Genomic DNA, 25,452 nt, shown 5'->3' with positions numbered 1-25,452 from the left:
TCCTAGGTGTGCTTGAGTTGATGTGGCAACAGTTACTTTTAATAATTTATATAAAATGTAAAATAAATTCATCTTTATGGGGGCCATAAACACTTTGATTTTTAATCAATTTATTTTCTGATCAATCTCTCATGATTGGAATGATTGATCTATGGTCAACAACCCATCTGATTGATATGCCACACATGGAAAGTGGATTTAAAATTGTAAATGACTGATCATTTCTCTATTTCCACCCTGTAATCTAATATTCTGATCTACCAAAATATGATCCTAACAATGAACACTGCATTTCAATGCTTCCAATCTATGCAAATTGTTCAATAATTTTCTGCCTTGGCCGATTGTCTCAGATTAATCAAATTAAATTGTAATGGAGTCTCAAACATTTGGAAGGGAAGTTATGGCTATTCGATTTGTTCCAGGTTCAATATTTGTAACTAAACTGCAGGTTGATTGGATAAAAAAGATTGAAGTGTGCAGGCCACTATTAGAGGTGTTAGTCCTTTATGACCGTACTGGAAATGCTCCTCATCTGGCAGCTACGATAATCCAAAGATTTTTGTACCTTCACAAACCAGAAAAGACAGAATCCCAAATCTGCATATTTGTGTCAGTGGCTGGAAAAGCATTAAGCTGGGTTCACACTTGTGCAAAGACAGACATCACATGTGATTAGCACCGCATTGCTGTGCAGATCACATGCGATGTCTGTGCAATGCGAATTCAGCCATGAAAACTGTATGGCTGAAATCACATTCGCACCAAAATGGTGCAGGACCCTTTTTTTTTTGTCTGCACTGGAATCAGATCGCATGGATTCCTAAACCATTTGTCCATTGACACTGCAATCTGCGAACTGATCTGGGGGTGTCATTAACTTTACACTGACACCCCTAGCAGTTCGCAGATCTTAGTGTGTACCAGTGTGCGATTCAGGTGTAATGCAGAAAACTGGCACTGGATCGCAGGGTTTCCCGCATTGCACCAGTGTGAACCAGGACTTAGAGTCAGGACTTGGAATCAGAAGGGGCGATATCAGCAAGGAGAGATCAGCAATGGCAGCTTATTTGACATGTGAATACAAGATGACATGGTTATAGTCTGTGCCACCCTTGACCACCCTTGACTACAGCATGTAATGGTGGGAAAACATAAATCAATCAATGATAAATAAAAAAAGAGATTTTAAAGTAGTATTAAAACCAAAACTGAAATATATTGCAGCTTACCAATCATTAGATGTGCTGGCTGTTTTTGTTTTCACGTGGTGATCTGACCAGTAATACACCTCCTGTATTAGTGTGCCCCCACTATGGATGAAGAAGCACAGGGGTCACCTTTGGACAGCTGCACTGTCAGTCTGGGGGGGGGGGGGGTGTTAGATGGACTAGCAGATTTAGATACACTAATAAATTGAAGCCAGACTCCAGCTAACACTGTATAAGTAGTTACATCAAAAGTTTTGCTGAGGTTGGGAAAAAGATTTTACATAGATAAATAAAAACTGATATTTGTAAGCACCCCTGTCAGTGGTAAATGGTCTGTCTCAACTCTCTAACTACAGCTGTGGGACAGCTTGTACTGAAAAAAAAACAAATTGACTGGATCATCACATGAAAAAAAAAACAGAAAGCCTAAAAAAAAAAGCTAATGTAGACCTAACATCTAATGATTGGTAAGTTGCAATATAATAAATGTTTGCCTTTTGTTTAATACCACTTTTTAAGTATTAGATCCAGTATTTCAGTGTGACAGTTAGGCAGCTAGCAGTTCCAATAGCAGAGACCAGCATTGGCAAGCTCTTTGACATGAGAATACAAGGTGACTGAAGTATGCACCTCCAGCATGGTCATAGTCTGTGCCACCCTTGATCATTGTCACCCCAGGTCACCATTTAATGGTGGGAAAACATAAATCAATCCAAGAGAAATAATAAAAAAAAAGGAATGTACATGTATTAATTGAATAGGGTGATCAGAAGAGAACAATGGTTCTCTGAGAACATGCATTAAGTGAATAGGGTGATCAGAAGAGAATGGTGGTTCTCTGAGAACATGCATTAAGTTAATAGGGTGATCAGAAGAGAATGGTGGTTCCCTAAGAACATATATTAAGTGAATAGGGTGATCAGAATAGAATAGTGGTTCTCTGAGAACATATATTAAGTGAATAGGGTGATCAGACGAGAATGGTGGTTCTCTGAGAACATATATTAATTGAATAGGGTGATCAGAATAGAATGGTGGTTCTCTGAGAACATGCATTAATTGAATAGGGTGATCAGAAGAGAATGGTGGTTCTCTGAGAACATGTATTAATTGAATAGGGTGATCAGAAGAGAATGGTGGTTCTCTGAGAACATATATTAATTGAATAGGGTGATCTGAATAGAATGGTGGTTCTCTGAGAACATGCATTAATTGAATAGGGTGATCAGAAGAGAATGGTGGTTCTCTGAGAACATATATTAATTGAATAGGGTGATCAGAAGAGAATGGTGGTTCTCTGAGAACATGCATTAACTGAATAGGGTGATCTGAATAGAATGGTGGTTCTCTGAGAACATGCATTAATTGAATAGGGTGATCAGACGAGAATGGTGGTTCTCTGAGAACATATATTAAGTGAATAGGGTGATCAGAAGAGAATTGTGGTTCTCTGAGAACATATATTAAGTGAATAGGATGATCAGAAGAGAATGGTGGTTCTCTGAGAACATATATTAAGTGAATAGGGTGATCAGAAGAGAATGGTGGTTCTCTGAGAACATATATTAAGTGAATAGGATGATCAGAAGAGAATGGTGGTTCTCTGAGAACATATATTAAGTGAATAGGGTGATCAGAAGAGAATGGTGGTTCCCTAAGAACATATATTAATTGAATTGGGTGATCAGAAGAGAATGGTGGTTCTCTGAGAACATATATTAAGTGAATAGGGTGATCAGAAGAGAATGGTGGTTCCCTAAGAACATATATTAATTGAATTGGGTGATCAGAATATAATGGTGATTCTCTGAGAACATATATTAATTGAATAGGATGATCAGAAGAGAATGGTGGTTCTCTGAGAACATGCATTAATTGAATAGGATGATCAGAATAGAATGGTGGTTCTCTGAGAACATGTATTAAGTGAATAGGGTGATCAGAATAGAATGGTGGTTCTCTGAGAACATGTATTAAGTGAATAGGGTGATCAGAATAGAATGGTGGTTCTCTGAGAACATGCATTAATTGAATAGGGTGATCAGAATAGAATGGTGGTTCTCTGAGAACATGCATTAAGTGAATAGGGTGATCAGAAGAGAATGGTGGTTCTCTGAGGTCAGTGCCAGTCTTGCTGAAGACACAAGTCCTTGTCCTTAGAGCAGAAGCCTTCCATGGATCTCCTTGTGATGTGATCCAGAGTTAATATAAGAAGAGTGACAGTCATGATGCCAGCAGGCATGCTGCTATTCACTATAGAAATACTCCTGATGCTATGGCATGGTGGCAGAGAAGCCAAGAGAGCCAGCATTCCAAACCAGGTGCCATGTGATGCCAGATAGAGTACTGATCCCCAGCCATGAGGCTGTGCCCCCAGTAGTAGATGATTGGAGTGCCCAGCTGTGCTGTCCTGCATTGTTAGTGAGTCCCATGCCATCCTCGCCATGCCCGCACAGTCCCGATCACTCTCCAACTTTCTGACAGCTTCTACCCCAAGCACAGTCCTCCCTGCAACGTCTCACCCTTCTACCTGTCCGGCCTGCCCAATCACAGCGCGGCGCGGCGTCCCCGCCCACCCGGAGGGAGAAGCGTCCGGCCAATCGCAGGCACCCGAGCACCTAAACCTCCCTCTCAATCACAGCCAAGCTCAAAAAGCGAGAAAAGCCGACTAAACCCGTTTGTGCGCCCGGGCTCCCCATACCCAGGAGACAGATCTGTCCCAACTAGAAAGTCCAGTTCACCGACATGACACAGGACTACGACAAGTAAGTCTGTCCGCCGGCCGGCTGGGGGAGCGGGGGCCCTCATTTATCAACATCGGGGGGCCCCCCACTCATCAACATGGGGGGATCAGTACACATAGTGCCGGCATAGGAGCCCTGAACCGGGGGAGAGATCGGGACATGGGGAGGGAGGGGGGTCCTAGACTTGTATATGGGCGATCTACCTGCACAGGTGTGTGCCTGTGTATGTATGTATGCGTGTGTGTGTGTGTGTGTGTGTGTATGTATGTATATATATATATATATATATATATATATATATATATATATATATATATATATATATATGTGTGTATATATGTATGTATGTATATATATATATATATATATATATATATATATATATATGTATGTGTATATATATATGTGTGTGTGTGTGTGTGTGTATATATATAATATGTGTGTATGTATAATATGGATACCTCTGCACAGGCATGTATAGATACACATATGCGACCTCTCTGCAGGTGCATCTCCCACTCATCCATACAATATATAGGATATCCCAGCACAGGTGTGTGTGTGTTTGTGTGTGTGTATATATATATATTTAATGCAGGTGCACCTGCTGCATCTCCCATCCAGCTTTAAAAAACAAAGAAAAAAAAAACTTTTTTAAATATAGTGGTTTGGATAATATAAAAATTATTATTATTATTATTATTATTATTATTGATGGATCTAGTTTTAGATCTAATGTTCTACAGGTGAATACACTTTGTTTCTAAGCCTCTATCTCCTATTGTCCTTGGCTCAGTGTTGTGTAATAGGTTGGGTCGCAGTAAGTGTCTGGTGGATCTTCATCCATGATGTAAGGTGGATTGTGGTGGATCCAGCACAGTGAGATCTGTGGAGATGTCATCCTGAAGACTCTTCATGTGACACATGGTGGCAGCTGGTGGTGTTCTCTGTACAGACAAGAAGGATTGGTGGATTTAGTTATTTGGGTTGATGTGGCACAATATTGTATCTAGACCTCTTGCTGGTTATTCGTTTTTGTACTTTTTTTTTATTTTTTTGTGCCGGTCATCACATTTTCACAATTATTCTGATTTGGCACACTGCTACCTTGTATTACACCTTGCTCCTGATCTCCATCAACAAGTGTTTGTATAGAGTTGTAGGTTTCTGTTTTGCAACAATTGTTTCTAAACAAAGTTGGCCAAGTTGGTCTTTTTTTGTTAGATGTGGATGTAGATTTGTGTCTATAGAGATATTGAAGCTGATGGAGTTGAGATTGTTCACACACAAAGCGTAAAAAGGTTCTCTTCAATGATCCAATGTTTATTTAATCTGCACATGACTGGTTGATTGAAGGTGAATGTTCACTTTATTTATTTTTATTTTTTGTGTGAACATTCTCAACTCCTTTAGTAAGTCAGGCTAATTGTGTTTATGGGTAAAGATATAATATATATATATATATATATATATATATATATATATATATATATATATATATATATATATATATATATATATATATATATCGCTTCATTATTGTGTGAATTGTTCATGTATGTGGATCGTTTAATTAAAGTGTGCTTTATATATGTAACATTGAAGAGTGACATCAGAAAGAAGTGGTCCATCCAGGCTGCCCCATTTTTTTTTATTTTTATATATTTTGCCTTTTTGTTACAGTATAGATCAATGTTTGTCACAAGCTTGTGTGAATTTGTGTACTGTTGGCTGACTACCCACCTCTGCTGGAAGTCCATTCCAGGCATCAACTACTACTTTTAGAAAAATATTACTTTCCCAGATTCGTTTTAAACTTTCCTCCTGCTAGTTTGAGGTCATGTCCCCATACTCTTGATTGTGGATTCATATTGAAAATCCTGTCCTCCTGAACCTTATTCACCCCCGGAAAGTATTAGGGTTTAAGTTATGTGCCCCATCCCCTCTTTCATCAAGACTGTATGTGTAGAAAATACTGAGGAATGGGGAGGAAAAAAAAAATATATTATTTATATATATATATATATATATATATATATATATATATATATATATATATATATATATATATATATATATATAATATATATAATTTTTTTTTTTTTGTAGAATATCTTCATTAGGGTTTAGAGGACACTGCTTTAATCACTGTTCACCTTTAAATTTTTATTGATGTATAAAGTCCAATTTCTTTTATATCTCATGCTTTTTCATTAGCTTTCACATAATGGATGAAGAACTCCCAATTACTTGTGTTTTTTTTTTTTTTTTTTTTTTTTTTTTTTTTAATCCATAAAAAAAAAAAAGAGTTTAAGGAAAATCAAGTTTCCTTGTGAAGTCAGCTTCTAAGTTGATGAAAAAAAGGCAGAAACACAGTTGAAGGTAGATGAAACCTGAGCCCTGCAAGGCGTTGGTCATGGTGAAAAGAATTGTAGTTGAACAATTAGTGTCTGCCATCAGTCCTCTGTCCCCCAAATCCTTAGAAACTGATACAAACACAAGCTTGGGAGTTGAAGGGTTCTTTTCAGCGAGAAGCCACCCTCCGCTCTCCTAGTGTCCGAATTCTGTGCGGGCAGAAAAGGGAATTTCCCCCATTCCACCTGTCGTGACCCAGCACAGGCAGATAGGTGTGATTAGACCACAGCTACACCTACTTCATTTATAAAGGATCCGGTCCTCCCAGCTCATCTACTGACTCACTCCTTGGATTGATGTCATTTGAAGGAACTTACATCAAAGCATAAAAAAACACTCAGTCCATCAGTTTTAGTGGCTGTAAAAAGTTTACAGATTCTCAATGGTAGATTGTTTAATTGCAATAAACTTCAGACAACAATGGCAAAACCGTACAGGCACCATGCTTGAGGAAAGGTATAAACACGGTCTATGGAGGAGCATATTTCATCTGTAAAACATCACATGGACATGTAGCAAGACATTGTAGCCTTTTCATGTTGATTGAATAAGGCTGGCCATACATTTATACAATTTTCCTTTAGACTTGTTGCCAAAACCATATAACATGAGGTCGAACCTAAAAACAAACATTTTTAATTTGTATGCAGTCAGGCAGGGCCTTGCACTAGCTAGTGGTAAATTAAAGAAGAAATGTGTAGAATATATTGCCTGCCTAAGGCTGGCCATACATGATACAATTTTCTGTCCAATTTTCTTGAAATTTACCTTCACGTATGTAGTACGAAGGCCTGTCTAATTAGATACAAGTGAAAGTGTTGTTTAGCTTTGACCTCACATTTTGTGGTAGATCTAACAGAAAATTGTGCATCAAAAGTTGCACATGTATGGCCAGCCTTACTTTGCATGGCTAACGATAGAATCCAACTCCCTGTATGTTGCTCTCTGCAAAATAAATAAAATGTCAGAGATTTAGGCTACATTTAAATGGCTGTAACATGGGCGGCAAAATGTAATGAAAATTAGGCGAGGAATAAAAGTTCTTGGGTAAATGATCAGTAAATAGATCTATTTTTTAATGCTTAAAAATTGTCCTGTTCTTTTTCTGGTATACTTGTATAAGCATGTCCTCCGATTCAAATTTTAGGTTATGGATCTGAATGCAGTGCATGTTTAGGCACCTGTGTGAATATCTCCATCAAAAACAATGCAGCTACATTCAGATCCAAAAATTAAAAATGGCTGTAACTGCATTTATTTATTTGTTTTTTTACAGCCGTGTAAATGAGTCCTTATAAATGTGATTTAGAGGCTTTTTATTTGTTCCCACCATTGTTAATTGCTCAGCAATGACCGCATCAACTTTAAAAGTAAGCGTTTATCACTGTCTGATGCCCACACTGACGTCCATGGCACAGGTGTGCTTTAATCTAGACTAAATTTAATAAAATTCATGTGCTTTTTTTTTTTTTTTTATATATCTTTCCTCGGTGCAAAATAACATAGACATTAAACTTATTGAAAAAAATACCAAATTTTATTTTCTCTGAAGTTGACTGTTTCAGAAGGCTTGCTATTCTGGCCACAGTAAAATTATTTTCTGTACCTTTTTATGCATGCACATCCGGGGTGTCTTTAAATCGAGTATGTTTTCTTGTAATGTGATTGGACACCAAGTCACCCGGAGGAAACCCACAAATTGGGGGAGATGGTGTCTGAGCAGAGCTGACCGCCTCCTTAGAACAGTCCTTCTTTTTTTTTTTTTTTTAACCCAGCAGTTTTTTTTATTTAAATTTACACAGCAGTCCTTTAAAAAAAAAAAATATATTGTGTATGTATGTGTGTGTGTGTATATATATATATATATATTATAATGTGTTTTATGTAGATAATTTTCTGCCATTGTTAAACAAGAAAATGTAGGTTAATATCATCTGGTTAACCCAAATAACACATTGCTTTATGAAAAACATTCATTGATTTTATATGTAAACCCTTTTCAGGTGCTGATTAGCACAACAAATTTGCTCATTTAGTATTCGGTAGAGCTGGTCCTTTAAATCTCATAACCCCAGCGTTGTTTGTGGGAAGGGAGTTTCTGGCAAGCCGTAGCCCGAGTCCAGATCTTGAAATGATCGTTCTGTCTTCATGCATGCCTTTTAAGACGGCAGATTACCTCCAAGGCATTTATGCATTGCAACTGACTGTTCTAATAGGAGGGTCTATTGCACAAACACCTGTTGTTCGGGAGCACTTGCAAACTCTTGTTCAGAGACGTCTACAGCAGCAGCGAAGTCTGCTTAGAAAGGTGCTCTGTATTGTGTCTCAGCCTGGGCTATGAGCACTGCTCACAGGTATCATACTATGTCCTGTTCAGAGTGACTAAAGCCCCGTACACACGTACGGATCGTCGTCATACAAACGTTCGTCTTTTCTCCCCGGGATGTCGGTGTCTGTTGAAAAGTGCAAAGACAGCACAAGGACAGCACAAGAATTTTGTCCGCAGACTTCAGCTGACTGCAGAAGTGATGTCATGTAATGGTTAACTTTCCCTGTGTTTTTTATTTTCTGAGCATGCCCAGTCTTGCAAATCTGCGGTCTGTCGGCTGATTTCTGTACTGACAGGCGAACAATCGTCCGTTCTGGTGTCCGCAGACAAAAATTTTTATGTTTGCAAGAAAGACTCTTGTCCGCGGATTGTGTGCAGACAGCTGTCGGAGGCACCATACTAACACGCGTACAATCGGCAGATCTTTCGTCCGCCGACGTTTGTATGACGACGATCCGTGCGTGTGTACGGGGCTTTAGTCATTTCAAAGTGTATGTATAGCTAAAAGTTTTTTTCTTTTTTTTTGGTAAAATAATTTTATTGAAAGCAACAAAAGTTTTAGTACAAAGGAACAAGTAAGAGTGCAAGAGGTGCATACGTATAGAGTACAGTGTAACAAGTGCTAAGGCATGGAAAAGACCATGTTGGGTCATAAGAGGGTAAATGGCAAACCTCAAGGGTAGGATAATCCTCCATAATGCTATACAAAGGTAAGCTGACATTCTAGGTATAAACATATGAACATTTAGGGAGAAGGGGGGGAGATGCAAGGGGAGCATGAGCATTACGCAGGGCTCCCAGTTATGTCCAAGTAATGAGCAGAGGTAGCTATTTGGCACCCCAACGGGGGACAAGAGCACTGGGAAACTGCGGGTTGGGAAGGGCAATGAGATGTACTAAGGGGGATGCCTAGCAAGGAGTTCAAGCAAAAGTAGGGGCTGCAGGGGTAAAATAGGAAGGATCGAGGGTAAAATAGGAAGGATCGAGATGAAAAAGTGGGGAGCGCGCAAGGGGAAAGCACGTAGGAGGGGTGGAAAAAGTAAGAGAAGGGGAAGGAGGGGTAGGATAGGAAGAAAAAGGCGGGGAGTGCGAAGGGACCCCCCGGGGAAAAACCTTTTTTTTTTTTTTAAGAGTAGGAAAGGGTTAAATTCCTGGCAAGGGTGTTATTTTTTTTTTCCCCATCTGTACACCATGGGGGAAATTTCCATTCACTTCCTGTAGCAGGACGTCAGATGAAATCTCATCAAAATGAGGGCAGTTGTCTTTGGAACAGGTGTTCCTAATGGAAGATTTCCCCTTACCTCTTATTTTGGGGACAACTCTAAAAGGATTTCCCCCTCGCTGTTTGCCTTACAATGGTCTCTGGCATAGTTAAGCTGGCTACACATTATACAATTTTCTTGTTCAATTTCCTTTAGCTTTAGATTTACCTTCAACTATGTAGTGCAAGGGCCTGCCTGATTGCATACAAATTGAAAGTGTTTAGGTTTGACCTCCTATAAGATTTACCAAAACCATATAAAGGATAATTGTATAATGTGCAGCCAGCTTTAGATGGGTGAATCTTCCCAATGGGGGGCACAGACCGCAATAAAAATTGACAGAAGGTCCAATCTTTCTCCTCTCTATCCAAAACTGAACAAAAAGATTTTGCCTAGAGGTTTACTTTAAATTACAATTGTACAAATAATACTATTTTATGCAAACCCCTCTTTTATTTTTTTATTTTGTCTATTGTTTAAATGTTGGAGAACTTCTTGAATTTAAAGTAGACCTCCAGACCATCTCCATTTTCTTTATTCTTTTAAGTTAATAATTTATAGTTGTCCCTGGGACTGGAGAAGAGGAGAAATCTCCCAATGGGGACACCCATGGATGACAACTGTCACAGGTGGGGGATTTACTAGAACTTTGGGGAGGTTTGCCCTTCTGTTCATGTTGTCTCTGGGCAAAAGCTGTAGAAAAATCTCCCCAGTGTCTCCCATCTCCTCTTCTCTTTCTGCTCCTTTTTTTTTTTTTTTTATAAGTAGAGTACGTAAAGGCTACAACCTCTGTCAACTTTAAGGCCTGTGCGTACAAAAAATGTGTGTGCGACGAACAATCGGCGGACTATTTGTGTAGTGTTTCGACAGCTGATTCTGACTGTTCAGATGACAAAAACTGAAGGTGCAGGCTAGAAATTGTTTTATTGTAAGCCAACACAACATTCGGTGTTTAGTTTAATTAGTACAGTTATCATCGAAAAAAAAAAAAAAATCAGAGCAAGACTACGCATGCTCGGAAAGAAAAGACTTCATTACAATGCAATTCAACACGTTACATCACTTTCGAAGTTGTATTTTGTTGTACAAGAATTTTCGTAAATTGAGTAACCTATAAGACTTAACATGCATTAAAACTGACGATCATTTGCTGATATTCTCAACTTGTGTACAAGGCCTTATGCTGGCCATACTCTATCCAAAAAAATCGGCCGAAATTTGGACAGTTCGTTCATTTTTCGGCCAGTTAATGGGCACAAATCAGTAATTTGTGATGTTTTTGAGCCAAAAAAACGAAGGACAAGTTTGGAAATTTTCTGCGAAGGAACGGCAAATGTGTTTCTCGTCCGAACTGTTTGCACTAGGTATATGTGAAAAATAACAAAAGATGAATTTACCATTGAGCGATTTATCGGTCATTACATGATGGCACAATCGTTTGCTCTCAGGCCAAGTGTTTGTTTTTCAAAAATGAGTTTGAATGATTTTTCGTATAGTGTATGGTCAGCATTGGAGTTCCATCTGTGTCACCGTTGGAGATTTTCCCTCAAATCCTGTCTTGTGGAATGATTATCAGCAGGACAAGAAGTGTGCGGAAATCTCTCCAAAGCAGTCATGAATAGCAATAACCACCCAATGGGGTTCTAACTCCCCCACTCCATTCAAAGCTTTAAAGAGAGGTTTTGGCTGGACAGACACTTTAACGTACTGTGGTATTAAAACCTCCAGGGATTTTTAGTTAAACTATAGGGCACAATAAAATAAACCTTCCCCAGTAAACTATTTGTTGAAATTCTTACCCAATTCACAACGTTCAATGCTGCTTGCACCTGCTCTCTGTACTGCTTCCCTGAATGTTCAGTAATCACAGGAAAGGGTTAACAGTGGACAGTGCAGTCTGGAGTTGGCCTGTTAGCTTGGGAAAGGTAGGGAGCCGGAGGAGGGAAAGCATTGCCTTCATAGGCTATGGGCTGTGGGTTTCTATTGAAGCACACAGCGTTGGAGGACACGACTCCAGTCTCTGCATCCAAGGGGGACTCGGTAGAATGCTACAAGAGAAAGGAGCCATCCTGAAATGGGAAACCTGGGGCGGCGGTCATGGCACCAGCTTAAGCTGGAGTAAAGGCAAGGATTAAAAGATAAAGTTAAATTCTCAGTAAGTGATGAAATCCGCTGCTGAAAGTGTTTATATAAAAACAGAGTTTAATATTTCAAGGGTTAAAAAAAAAATCACTTTTGGAGACTTTCAGGAAACTATTGGGAGGTACTTAACATTAAATCTTATAAAACGTTAAACAAAGACAGAGGTTCTCGTCATGAAAACTATTTTCACAGGAGCTTGTTACAAAACAAAATTTCATGAAATAAGACCATTTTTACCTATTGGGATTTACATTTTTCCAACCCTTGATATTGAAGTTGGTTCTTTTGGCTTTTAGCCAAGGATATACGTGGGTTAATGGAATACATAATGTCAATGGGTCCCTAGTTATTTTAAAGCAGAACACCAGGCATATATAGAAGATGCAACAACCTGCAGCTCTGTAATCCTCAATATACCACTAATGTATTTCTTAAATACAAGTGTAAGTGCCTGAAGTAATACAAGGAGCCAATCAGTTTGTGCCATCAGAGGTAACAGAGGTGGGCTCATCACTGGACTGCTTCTCCTTTTAATGTGCAGTCAGCCTGAGGCCTGTCCAGGACAACCTGGAATCAGGAGGGGGGTTGAACGATGCTGGCTATCAGACTGAGGACCTCTAGTGGCAAGAAAAATGTACTAAAGGGGAAATCTCTACATCAGCCTTTCTCTACCTTTTCAATATGGAGGCACCCTTAAAATAACTTTCCGGTCTCTGGGAATTCCTGCTAAAAATTATATCCAAAACTCCTTATTCATTAGCGTGATGGTCAGTCGGCAGAATGCTCCTTACACTTGTCATCATTGGGAAGAATTACCGCCTTATTGTAGCACCCTCTTAGGTAGGTGCTAGTAAGAGAGTATAGTTTTTGGCTCTGTCTGCCTATCAGAGGAGCAGCAGGCAAATCTATATTGCTCTCTGCTTATTAGAGAGCAGGATTTTGTTAGTGAGGTCTGCTTGTTGTGCTCAGTATGTGATTCATTATGTCTAGAGAGTGTTTCACACTGGTCCAATAGGGGGGCATGTTGGACAGCGGTGAGGAAACCTGACAAATGGATGCATAGGCTTTGGTACAGTCCTGGTGATTTGCAGGGGCAGGTTGCCTCTGTGCATTCTGGGATACTGTATAAAAGCCAGGAGCACATGTGCTGCAGAGTCCTGGAGGGAGGTTGGCGGCTCCTCTGTAGCAGTGGCACGTGGCCTCAGGAGGTTGTCCTGAGAGCCAGAGGAATGGAGCTGGACTCAGAGGTCAAGGAGAGCTGACTGAGGGGGAGACACTGGAGACCCTAGATAAACAGTATCGTGAGTACAGGGGCCCGTGTCAAGGGGCCTGACCTGAGGGGGGCCACCCCAAGAGTAGGATGGTCAGTGGACTGGTGATTGTAGTTGAGAAAGAGGATACTGAGGAGAGTGTCCTGAAGATAACCTTAGTTAATCAAGTCATCTTAGGAAAGAGACTTAAAGCTAAATCCACCTCAGTGGCAAGGAGGATCAACAGCCTGGCTGTGCCGAGAGATAGAAGTCCTCTCAATATTGTGCATAGTTAATTCGGAGTATGCCACTATTCCCTTCTCCTATCCCTAATTTATAAATAAACACAAAAACAACTACATACCCCTGGACTGATTATTGGACGAGCCAAGAAGGAAGAGAGAGAGATTGTGCATGTCAAGGATGTTAATGGTAACTCAGGGGGACCCCTAAGTGTGACATCTGGCAGTCCTCAACGGGGCAGTGCTACATTAGATGGCTAAAACAGATCATTGGTGTTAGTGGCATATTATCTGAGAGGCAGAAATTGCTCATTGCTCAAGGAGCCCCTGGCAACCTGTTGAGAAACCCTGCTCTAGATTGAACGTAAAGATCGCAGGAAAATATGATTTTTTTTTTTTGTCTACTTTATTATCTTGTTAAGCTTCAGTTCTGTTTTATGCAAACTGTCTACTGCTATATGGTGGCCCCCTATGCCTCTCAATGACCGATGCCAGTATAGATAGATATGCTCCCCCCCCCCCCCCCCTTTTTTTTTCTTCCAGGCCTAATCCAGAATGAAAAGCCAGATAATGTACAAATGAAAAACCCCACCTGTACGGAAAAGCCTCTGTTTATATGACCTTCTAAAAAAAATTTGTGCCAAATGCAGATTTTGGGATGAAGATGAAACTGTTAAGCTTTAGGGCCAATTCGCACTGCATCAAAATCCCAACCGGTTCATGTGAACTGATTGCGGTTTGTATAGTAACACCCCAAGATCAGTTTGCTAAATGCAGCGTGATCTGCAGAATCGGATCCCAAGGGTGTGAACACCCGTGGAATCCGATTCCAGTGCGGACAAAAAAAGGTCCTGCGTGAGTTTGGTCCAAATGCAATGTGATTTTAACCATACAGGTCGTATGGCTGAATTTGCATTACACAGACATCGCATGTGATCTGCACGGCAATGCGGTGCGAACATGCAATGTCTGGCATCGCATTCGTGAACCGGCCCTTACTCAGAGTACCTAGAAAAAATTGCAGATCAGGAGTTGGAGAAAGCAGTTTCCATGTGAAACTTGGCAGTTTCACTTCACGAAGGATTATATGGGTAATATGCACGGTTTATTTTCTTGTATAATGCTGATGTAAATTCAGCGGTGTGTATAAAATTCCCTTCTATTGTGCTACTAAAAACTAAGATTTCAGGAGCAAAATTGCATTACGTCAGAAAAGCCTGGGGTCGTTCCCTGAAAACCAGAACAAACCTTTTTTATTTTTATCGTGGGATCACTTTCTCCAACATGTAAGTTATACCATTAGCTTGTTTAGACAGGAGACAATGGCTATTGGATTGGATTGCCATTGTAGGAATCCTCCACATTATATGCTGGGAAAGTTGAAGTATTCCAGTATATATTCTAGGGATTTCACTGTTTAAAGCTTGAAACATTTAAAGGTACCATCTTGTGCCAGTTTAAGGGTTCTGGCTCTGATTTTTATCATCGGCTATCTTGGTTTCCTGCAAAAGGTCGTGTGATTAAATTTTGGCACACTAGGGCCCATTTAATACTTGTACAGCCGTGCCCAAAAGTTTTGAGAATTACCCAAATAATAATTTTCACAAAGTCTGCTGCTTCAGTGTTTTTAGATCCTTTTTGTCAGATGTATAATTCTAATCATTTCAGTGTCAGCCTTTTATTGACAATTACATTATGTTTATGCAAAGTCAATATTTGCAGTGTTGACCCTTCTTTTTCAAGACCTCTTCAATTCGCCCTGGCATGCTGTCAATCAACTTCTGGGCCTCATCCTGACTGATGGCAGCCCATTCTTGCATATCAATGCTTGGAGTTTGTCAGAATTTTTGTGCGTTTTTTTTTTTTTTTTTTTTTTCCCTCTTGAGGATTGACCACAAGTTCTCAATGGGATTAAGGTCTGGGGAGTTTCCTGGCCATGGACCCAAAATCTCCATGTTTTGTTCGCCAAGCCACTTAGTTATTACTTTTGTCTTATGGCAAGGTGCTCCATCATGCTAGAAAAGGTATTGTTCCTCACCAAACTGTTCTTGGATGGTTGGAAGAACTTTCTTTCGGAGGATGTTTTTGTACCATTCTTCATGTATGTGTTCTTAGGCAAAATTGTGAGTGAGCCCACTCCCTTAGCTGAGAAGCAACCCCACACATGAATGGTCTCAGTATGCTTTACTTTTGGCATGACACAGCACTGATGGTAGTGCTGACCTTTTTTTTTTTTTTTTTTTTTTTTCTCTGGACAAGGTTTTTTTAAGATGCCCTAAACCAGTGACTGGGGTAAAGTCATTTTCTCTGATGAATCCCTTTTCCGATTGTTTAGGGCAGTGATGGCGAACCTTGGCACCCCAGATGTTTTGGAACTACATTTCCCATGATGCTCAACTACACTGCAGAGTGCATGATCATCCATGGGAAATGTAGTTCCAAAACATCTGGGGTGCCAAGGTTCGACATCACTGCCCTAAACAATCGGAAAAGGGATTCATCAGAGAAAATTACTTTACCCCAGTCCTCAGCAGTTCAGTCCCTGTACCTTTTGCAGAATGTCTGTCCCTGATGTTTTTCCTAGAGAAGTGGCTTTTTTGCTACCTTTCTTGACACCAGGCCAACCTCCAAAAGTCTTCTCACTGTGTGTGCAGATACACTAACACCTGCCTGCTGCCATTCCTGAGCAAGCTCTGCACTGGTAGTGCCCCGATCCTGCAGGTGAATCAACTGTAGGAGGCAGTCCTGACGCTTGCTGGACTTTTTTGGCGTCCCTGAAGCCTTCTTCACAAATGCAGTGGAAATGTTTTTAATGGGATTATGTTCATTGTCCTGGCAAAGAGGGACTTTGCAATTAGGTGAAAATCCTCTGATCACTCTTCATAACATTCTGGAGTATACGAAAATGGCTACCATAAAAACTGAGGCAGCAGACTTTGTGAAAATGTAACATTTGTGAAATTTTCAAAGCTTTTGGCCACGGCTGTACATAGTCAGGGCTTTTTTTTTTTTCTTCTCTCAGAATAGGTGCAGGAACTCCCCTCTTCTGCCCCTACCCACCTACCAGCACCATCCCTTGGTTCCACCTCCTATTCACCTCCCAGTACCGCCCCTTTTAGAGAATACAGAACCAAGTATAATTTTGTGAGAAGTAATTTTGTATGGAATTTTTGTAAAGAACCACAAGAAAAGCAGTAAAGTAGATCCCCCACAGCCAGCAACAATAGACCCTTCCAAGCAACAATAGACCCCGGCAGCAACAACCGATTTCCCAGCAGCCAACCCAGCATCAATAGACTCTCCAGCAGCCAGCAACAATAGACCCCTTCCTCAACAGATCTTTTCCAGCAACAATTGACCCCTCAGCAACACAATCGCAGACAAGCAACAATAAACTGCCACGCAAAAATATATCTTCACTAACCATAGATCCCCCCAGCAGCTATAGACCCTTCAGCACACTTGAGCACCCCTTGCCATTACATATATTCAGTGCCGAAACCATGTTCTCCCACCTTCCCGCTGAAAAAGCTCCGTACATAGATATATCAGCCCTATAACTATTTAAACTGCTTGGAAGGTTCTGTATGGTTTTAGACGCTGTCTTGTTCATCAATGCCTTTTTTTTTTTTTTTTTCTGACTTGATGCAGATAGCAAGGAGGCCTTCCATATGGATGTGTAAGAAGGTCATCCTCTATGGCAATCTCTAACAGAAATCATTTTAAAACTCCAATTCATGTTTTAAGTGTGTAAATGGACCCTAAACATGTATAAATTAAGTCCACTCAGTGCACTTTTTTTTTTTTTTTTATCACATTGTAACCAAATGTGAAATTTTTAACCTAAAATATTTACAACCATAATGGGTCAGCTGCTTATTGGGTCACTGGCCCTTAAAAATTTAGAGGCAATTGTGAAAAGGTTTCCAGCATTGTGGCAACTGTTTTTTTTAGATTTTATTTCCTTGTTTTTTATTTTTTTTAGGCTGCTGATGTTTGATTTTGGTTCCTTTTCAATTGGATTATCATTTTACATGTTTCTGAACATTACAAATCTAAAGGATAGTCAGGGATGCATTTTTTTTTTTTATTACATTGACTAAATTTATTTTTCCTATGCGTCTTTAATGTCTGGCTTTTAATGGACCCAGCGTGGGTTTCTCACACCTTTTTACTATCCGATTTTGATTCTTTTAGCAGGCTATATTGGTGAGACTAGTGCTATTTGATATGCAAATGACTGTGTTTACCTAACGGTGGCCCCAGACAATAGAGGATGCAGAGCCAAGATGGCACACTTCAACCTCCTCTGGGTATCGGAAAGCATACTCCGAAATCTGAATAGGTGTTTCAGGCAATGCAGGTGTTTAGGCCTGTGTAGTAGGACATGTATGCTTGTTGATCAAGACAAGAATCGTAAGACTTTAGCCAATGTGACTTTTCTATTTCTCCTGAGGTGCCTCAGCTATTGAGGTTTATGGTCAGACTGAGGTGGTCCTCTAATATCTGGATTCAGTTGACAGTGTTTCTGGATCTGAGGGATGACTTGGGTCCGGGGTATGTAGAGAATTGTAGATTTAGTAGTGTTGGTAAAGCAGGATGATCCTAATTGTAGATTTAGTAGTGTTGGTATAGCAGGACGATCCTAAACCAGGGTTTCCTTCAACACACAGATGGACAAGTCTAGTCAGTATAGACTTTAACACTTTTTGTGACAATTTTCTTTTATTTGATGATGCAGTTACAAATTATTTCTTATATTATACTAGATAGTCAATGCATTTCGAAGGTAAGAGTCCCCCTTCCTCAAGACTGTTTCAGCCCCAGAGGAGGAGGATTTGGTTACCCCAGAAATAGATCCAAGGTCCATGGGTACCTTAAGCCTGCCTGTAAAGTATCAGGCAGTTTTCATATAAACAACTGGCGTGCGGGGTCTGCCTCGGTTTTTGGCCAATGATGACTACAGATCTTTGACAGTACATTGATTCTCTCATCTACTTGAAAGTGTAAAGAAAAGTAGAATCTCCACATGCAGGAATTGTACCTCCAGCAGAAGAGGACTGAAAAAAGCATGATTGTTGAGCATTAATTGTGACCTACGCTACTTGTAAAAATCAGGCTGTTTAGGGAGGGCCACTATTATTTTAATAATGCAAAGGTTGTTGTAGTGAAACACAAGGTTTGTGAACTGAAGTAGCCCACAAAACTATTGCAGCAGAGCACTTTTTTTTTTTGTTTTGTTTTTTAATTTTAGCCTTTCACAAAAGCTTTTTCTTCTCAAATGCGTTAGTCAGAGAATGCTATCTAGCCCGCAAAAAGACAAAACTGTTGTGTAAACGGGCTCCAATTGTTGCTTAGAAAATGCAGTATTGCTGTGCAGTTTTTATGTAGTGATGTGAGTTTCTGTTGTCCTTCTACTGTAGGTGTATGGTTTTATTTATTTTTTTGATTAAACCTATGAAACTGGTTTCATGGATTAATAGAAGCTTGGATACAACTGTAGGCTTTAATTTTTGCTTCATGCAGCAAAGATTCTAGACTTGTTTGCAATATTCTCTGAATATATTTCTTACAAATGAGCAGCGGTGTAACTGTAGGATAGGCTTTTGAGGTCCAGTGGCATAGAAGGACCATTTATTGATTTGTACCAAAATAAGGCTTGCAATTTTGTGTTCCAACCACAGTCACACATTTATGGGACCATTAAACTAGAAGCCAATCATCCTACCAGAATCTTTTCGGACATCGTATTGAAAATTGGATCCCTTACAAAAACCACAATACCAAAAATACCTCACCAACGAACAATATAGTTTCCCTAGTGGGATTTGAAAATGGACTTCAGAACCTCACAGTTCTAGCTACTATGTCCCACTGCCTAAAGCAGTATTAAACCCGAAAAACAAAAATCTTCAATATTGAAGCTTACCAAAACGTTAAATTTGGTTGCTACATTTATAGTTTTTCTTTTTGCTTATTCCCCCCCCCCCCCACTTATTTTCATCTGGTAAGTCGCAAGTAATATACTTCCTGTCTTATGGAGTCACCACTCTGGATGGAGGAGCAGCAGAGACATCTTTTGGACAGCAGCATTGTCAGTCAGGTGATCGGGTAGTGTTAGATGCAGTAGCAGATTTAGATGGACTTCACAAATTTTTAAAGCAGAACTCCAGCTAATACTTTTTAATTGGTTACAGCAACAGTTTCTTTTTATTTATTTTTTTCTTCTGGCATAAAGGTTTTACATAAATTAATGTAAATAAACTCACTATGTTGTGGCCTAAGCTGTCACAGTACCTCCTAAAATAAATGGTCCACAAAGAGTACATAAAGAGGCTTGAGACAGAGGCAAAGCAGCCTTGAAACGCATAGCCATACCTCCTCCATGCCCACCAGCATCTGACATCAAATAGGCCTTTCCTCTAGGTGTCTGACTAACATGGCAACTTGAGTATTCCCTGGCTGTCGGAAACACAGAGTCTCTGAACTGGATTACCTCTGCAATGTGCTGTTGTGCTCCTAGATGACAGCCCCCAGTGAATAGAGTTTAAGACAGGAGACTTACTACTTATGAAATGTAAGTCTGCAATTGTTCTCAATGTAGATTTTGTGTTTTTTTTTTTTTTTTTTACTTCATTTAGGTGCTGTTTTTCTTCGCTTTTCTTTTTTAAATAAATGAATAAAAGCTGACCACTGTACGCACCCCTGTCAGTGGTAAATGGTTTGTCTCAACCCTCAAACTACCATTTTGGAGGTTGAAAAATAACACTTGCTGGCAGGATCTCCAGGTGAAAATGAAGGAAAAAAGCTTACTTAAAAAAAAAAAAAAAAAAAAAAAACTAATGCAGCCACCACATCTAATTCAGTTGCAACATAATACATTTTTTTTTGTTTTTGGGTTTACCACCATTGAGGTTGCATAACAAATTTGCTACACAACCCTGTCGTCTGTGATAAGACTTCTGATCAGAAGCATTTTGGGGCAGTGCAATGTCAAAAATCTGCTGGGCTAAGCAAACTGATTGTGGATTTGTATTGGCACAGAAGTCTTTAACTGATAAAAAGGGTACTGACCAAAACATTCACAATTTTGCTTAATTAGGGCTGGTTCTTCTTGTGGGATGCTAACTGTGGGTAAGAACCCATTTTATGTGATGGAAACCATGTTCCTACAAGGACACCTAAACACCAAGTACATACCACACCTCATGTGCTTTAGTGACAAACAAGGAGTTTGGAGAATAGCCTGAAAGAAGGAGTACCTTTTTGTAACATGGAATGTAACAAATAAATGAGTTCAGTAGAACGTGTTTAAATAAATTCAGTGTGGCATGTCTAGTAGCTGAGGATCTTTGATGGGACAATGAAGCCCTCATTGCAAGGAATGTAGAAGCCTTCTGACGCTCACTTAGACAAAAAATAAAGGTATAACAATGGTTTTGCCCATAGGAACATTTTTTTTTTTTTTTTTTCGTATTTTTTAATTTAACAAATTGTAATTTGCTAGTATTGTTTTTAATTTGCTAGATTGCAAACCTAAAACTTTTATTCCCAAAGTATATGTATAGTTCCCTCTAGTTCCTCCTGTTCTGAACTGTATTGTAACTGTTTTGTCTTCCCTCAAATTGTAAAGCGCTGCGCAAACTGTTGGCGCAATATAAATCCTGTATATTAATAATAATAATAATATATACTGCTGATCAATGCATCTTTTTGCAAAGGCAGCCTTTATCAACCCTTTCAACACAGAGGAACCCTTGAAATTGCCTCCCAGTCTCAGGGAACCCCTGGTAAAAATAACTATTTATACAACTCATACCTTAGTGCAGGGATCCTCAAACTACAGCCCTCCAGCTGTTGCAGAATTACACATCCCATGAGGCACTGTAAAACTCTGACATTCACAGACATGACTAGGCTTGATGGGAATTGTAGTTCCCGAACAACTGGAGGGCCATAGTTTGAAGACCCCTGCCTTAGTGTGATGGTCCATAGGAAGAATGCTCCTTATACTTGTGGTCATTGGGAATAATTACCCCCTTACAGATCGCTAAAATGATCAATGGTGTCAGTGGGAACTTGTATGGGAGGCAGAAATGGCTCATTGCTCAAGGAACCCCTAGCAACCTCTGAAGGAACCCTAGGGTTCCATGGAACCCTGGATGAGAAACCCTGGGCTAAAGAATCCTGCTACCAGATTTCGTTATTGAATATAATAACCCATTTACTGCATTCAGAAACAAATGGCAGGAAAGTTGACCTTGCTTGCAAATGGCAGCTTGTGCGCTGTATTTTGGTTAAAACAAACTGGATCTGTGACCCAATATCTAGGAAGGTGGTAAAATTTTATTTTGAGATCTATCAGGGAATGATCTGAAATTTGCTAAAATCTTTATTGTGCAGAGAATAGAACAGTTGCAAATATTTAGCTCACTGCTGGGAATGCTTTGCATTCTTAAAATGAAATTTATTCTGTAAATTTTTCAATGTATTCCTATCTTTAAAAACAAATCGATCTTCAAAACATTTCTGCACTTTTTTTTTTTTTATTTTAATAGGTAAACTTTTTGAAGAATCTATAAATACATGTGGTGTGTATATATATTTTAAGATTCTGACACCAGCCTTTTTTCTTTTAGTAAACGGCCTGTGTTAGTACTTCAGAATGATCCCCTGTATCAGCAACGGCGATCATATACCAGCGAGGACGAGGCGTGGAAAAGTTTCTTGGAAAATCCCCTGACAGCAGCCACAAAGGCCATGATGAGCATTAATGGGGATGAGGACAGTGCAGCAGCGCTTGGTCTCCTCTATGACTACTACAAGGTTCGTATTTATTTTTTCATCCATTTTCCCATATTTATATGGTCTCAACATATAGCTCTGGCTACAACAGTAGATTTTTTTTTTTTTTTTTTTAAAAGAGCTGGATGCATTTCTAAATGCTCAAAACGTAACTGGATACTAACATTTATAGGTAGTAAAACCAGAGATTGTTGATCCACAGAATATCCATTTGTCTTTTATAGAGGGTTTTTTTTTTGGCTTCCTCTGGATCAACTAAGGGTATAGTTACATAGTTACATAGTTAGTGAGGTTGAAAAAAGACATCCGTCCATCCAGTTCAACCTATGATGTGTGTGCGTGTTTGCTGTTAACCGTACATTGTATACCCCTGTATGTTGTGGTCTTTAAGGTGCCCATCTAATAGTTTTTTGAAACTATCGATGCTCCCTGCTGATACCACTGCTTGTGGAAGAGAATTCCACATCCTTACTGCTCTCACAGTGAAGAACCCCCTACGTACTTTCAGGTTAAACTGTTTTTCCTCTAGTTTTAGTCAGTGGCCATGTGTCTTATTGTATTCCCTTACTCTGAATAGTTTGTTCCTTATGCTAGGGTCGCCAGTACAGTATTAGTACATTGATATCATATCCCCCCTCAATTGTCTCTTCTCCAGAGAGAAGTTCAGTGCTTGTAGTCTTTCCTCATAGCTGATGTCCTCCATTGCCCTTCTCTGGACTCTCTCCAGTTCCAGCACATCTTTCCTGAGGACCGGTGCCCAGAACTGGACGGAATACTCCAGATGTGGCCGGACCAGAGTCTTGTAGAGAGGGAGAATCTCTTTATTTCTGGAGTGAATCCCCTTTTTTATACAACCCAGTATTCTGTTGGCTTTGCTTGCAGCGGCTTGGCATTGCATGCCACTGCCAAGCCTGTTGTCTGCTGTTGTATAGGATTCTGTATATAAAGGCTTTCTATTTTCGATTTTTTTTTTTTTTTTCTTTTTTCCTCTTCTTGGCTTAACTCACTATGTAACATTATGCAATGTTTTACCAAATACACTGGACTGTTCCCTGACCTCACATTTCAATGCCCTGGCTATTCTTACATGTAATAGAGAAAATGGATCTTCCGATGTGTGTTTTGGGTTGTAGGAGAATTAAGAGCACCTGGGGTAACCCATGCAAACATGCTGAGAACATGTAATCTCCAAGTAGATAAATCTTACTCTGGATGCTGAGCCCACCCCATTCAAAAGTGCTGTGGCATTTATTAATTTTTTAGTCATGATTATAACCCAATAAAGCCTGCCCACTATACAAAGCTGGGGCAGCTCAGTGTGGCCTAAAATCAGATGGCCTCTCAGGAAATTGTCACTTTGAGGTTTCAGATATGTCATTCCTCAGTGCTATAAAACACTTTAGTGGCAATACGAAGTTCATTGTAAATTATTAGTCTGGGTTAGAGGAACATGGGTAAATGCCAAAGTATCTTTTTCTTCAGGCAAGGAAGAATTCTACTTTGGCATTTGCATGCATAACTGCCCTGTGACCGTTTTTAACAACTTTGCATGAATACATAGGTTTATGTTTTTTTTTAAGGTTCCTAGAGACAGAAGACTGTCGGCAAACAAACAAGACCATGATCACTCCGAGGCAGAACATCATCATCATAAAAGGTTAGTTTTGTGGAGGGGTTTAGTTTACATGTGTGAATAATGTATAGCTAAATCTATTTAACATCCTGTAAGATTCCATGTTTTTTTCCTAGCACCAATTGGAGAAAGCTAAAACCTGACAGGTCTTTGTAGGTGGCAAGCTTATTTGATGGTTGGGTACAACCATAGCAAACAGTGGGGTTGATTTACTGAAGGCAAATATACTGTGTACTTGCTCCAGAGCTTATTAAATTAAGGAAAAGCTTCACTTGGCGAAGAATACTCAATCATATGCAAGGAGAGCTTGCACATGATTGGATGATAGAAATCGGCAGAGCTTCCTCACTTTTCAGATCTTCCGCTCACATCTAGCGCAACTGCACTTTAAGTGCACTTGCAATGCACAGTATATTTGCCTTTAGTAAATCAACCTTCCTGTGTTCATGCATTCTTTCCTACTTTCTAATCTTCTTCTTTTTAGGTTTCTTCAACCAGGTTTGGAGCAAATTGCCATAACCCACAGAAACCAGTTAGAATTATTCTTTCAATGATCTATGCTCTGTAAATGGAAGTTTGGTCTTTGTAGATTAATGCAGGCTACAGACTGGTCTTTTGCGCTACAGACTGGTCTTTTGCGCTACAGACTGGTCTTTTGCGCTACAGACTGGTCTTTTGCGCTACAGACTGGTCTTTTGCGCTACAGACTGGTCTTTTGCGCTACAGACTGGTCTTTTGCGCTACAGACTGGTCTTTTGCGCTACAGACTGGTCTTTTGCGCTACAGACTGGTCTTTTGCGCTACAGACTGGTCTTTTGCGCTACAGACTGGTCTTTTGCGCTACAGACTGGTCTTTTGCGCTACAGACTGGTCTTTTGCGCTACAGACTGGTCTTTTGCGCTACAGACTGGTCTTTTGCGCTACAGACTGGTCTTTTGCGCTACAGACTGGTCTTTTGCGCTACAGACTGGTCTTTTGCGCTACAGACTGGTCTTTTGCGCTACAGACTGGTCTTTTGCGCTACAGACTGGTCTTTTGCGCTACAGACTGGTCTTTTGCGCTACAGACTGGTCTTTTGCGCTACAGACTGGTCTTTTGCGCTACAGACTGGTCTTTTGCGCTACAGACTGGTCTTTTGCGCTACAGACTGGTCTTTTGCGCTACAGACTGGTCTTTTGCGCTACAGACTGGTCTTTTGCGCTACAGACTGGTCTTTTGCGCTACAGACTGGTCTTTTGCGCTACAGACTGGTCTTTTGCGCTACAGACTGGTCTTTTGCGCTACAGACTGGTCTTTTGCGCTACAGACTGGTCTTTTGCGCTACAGACTGGTCTTTTGCGCTACAGACTGGTCTTTTGCGCTACAGACTGGTCTTTTGCGCTACAGACTGGTCTTTTGCGCTACAGACTGGTCTTTTGC

The 25,452-nt window shown here is 40.0% G+C and overlaps 1 protein-coding gene across 2 annotated transcripts in view; it reads left to right on the top strand.

Moving 5' to 3' along the window:
* Positions 1 to 3,844: 3,844 nt before the first annotated feature.
* GRHL1 (grainyhead like transcription factor 1) overlaps positions 3,845 to 25,452 on the top strand; it is a 57,324-nt gene continuing 35,716 nt past the window's right edge. For both annotated transcript variants that reach the window (XM_082251373.1, XM_082251374.1), the window contains exons 1-3: positions 3,845 to 3,976; positions 22,235 to 22,421; positions 23,981 to 24,057. In XM_082251373.1, the coding sequence (XP_082107499.1) occupies positions 3,957 to 3,976; positions 22,235 to 22,421; positions 23,981 to 24,057 (284 nt within the window). In that variant the 5' untranslated portion in view covers positions 3,845 to 3,956. The remainder of the gene's footprint in view (positions 3,977 to 22,234; positions 22,422 to 23,980; positions 24,058 to 25,452) is intronic.

This window comes from Pelophylax lessonae (genome assembly GCF_965119305.1).
Source record: "Pelophylax lessonae genome assembly, chromosome: 3".
NCBI classification, from domain to species: domain Eukaryota; kingdom Metazoa; phylum Chordata; class Amphibia; order Anura; family Ranidae; genus Pelophylax; species Pelophylax lessonae.
The sequence above is the reverse complement of the archived record's forward strand: the minus strand, read 5'-3'. Positions and strand labels throughout refer to the sequence as shown.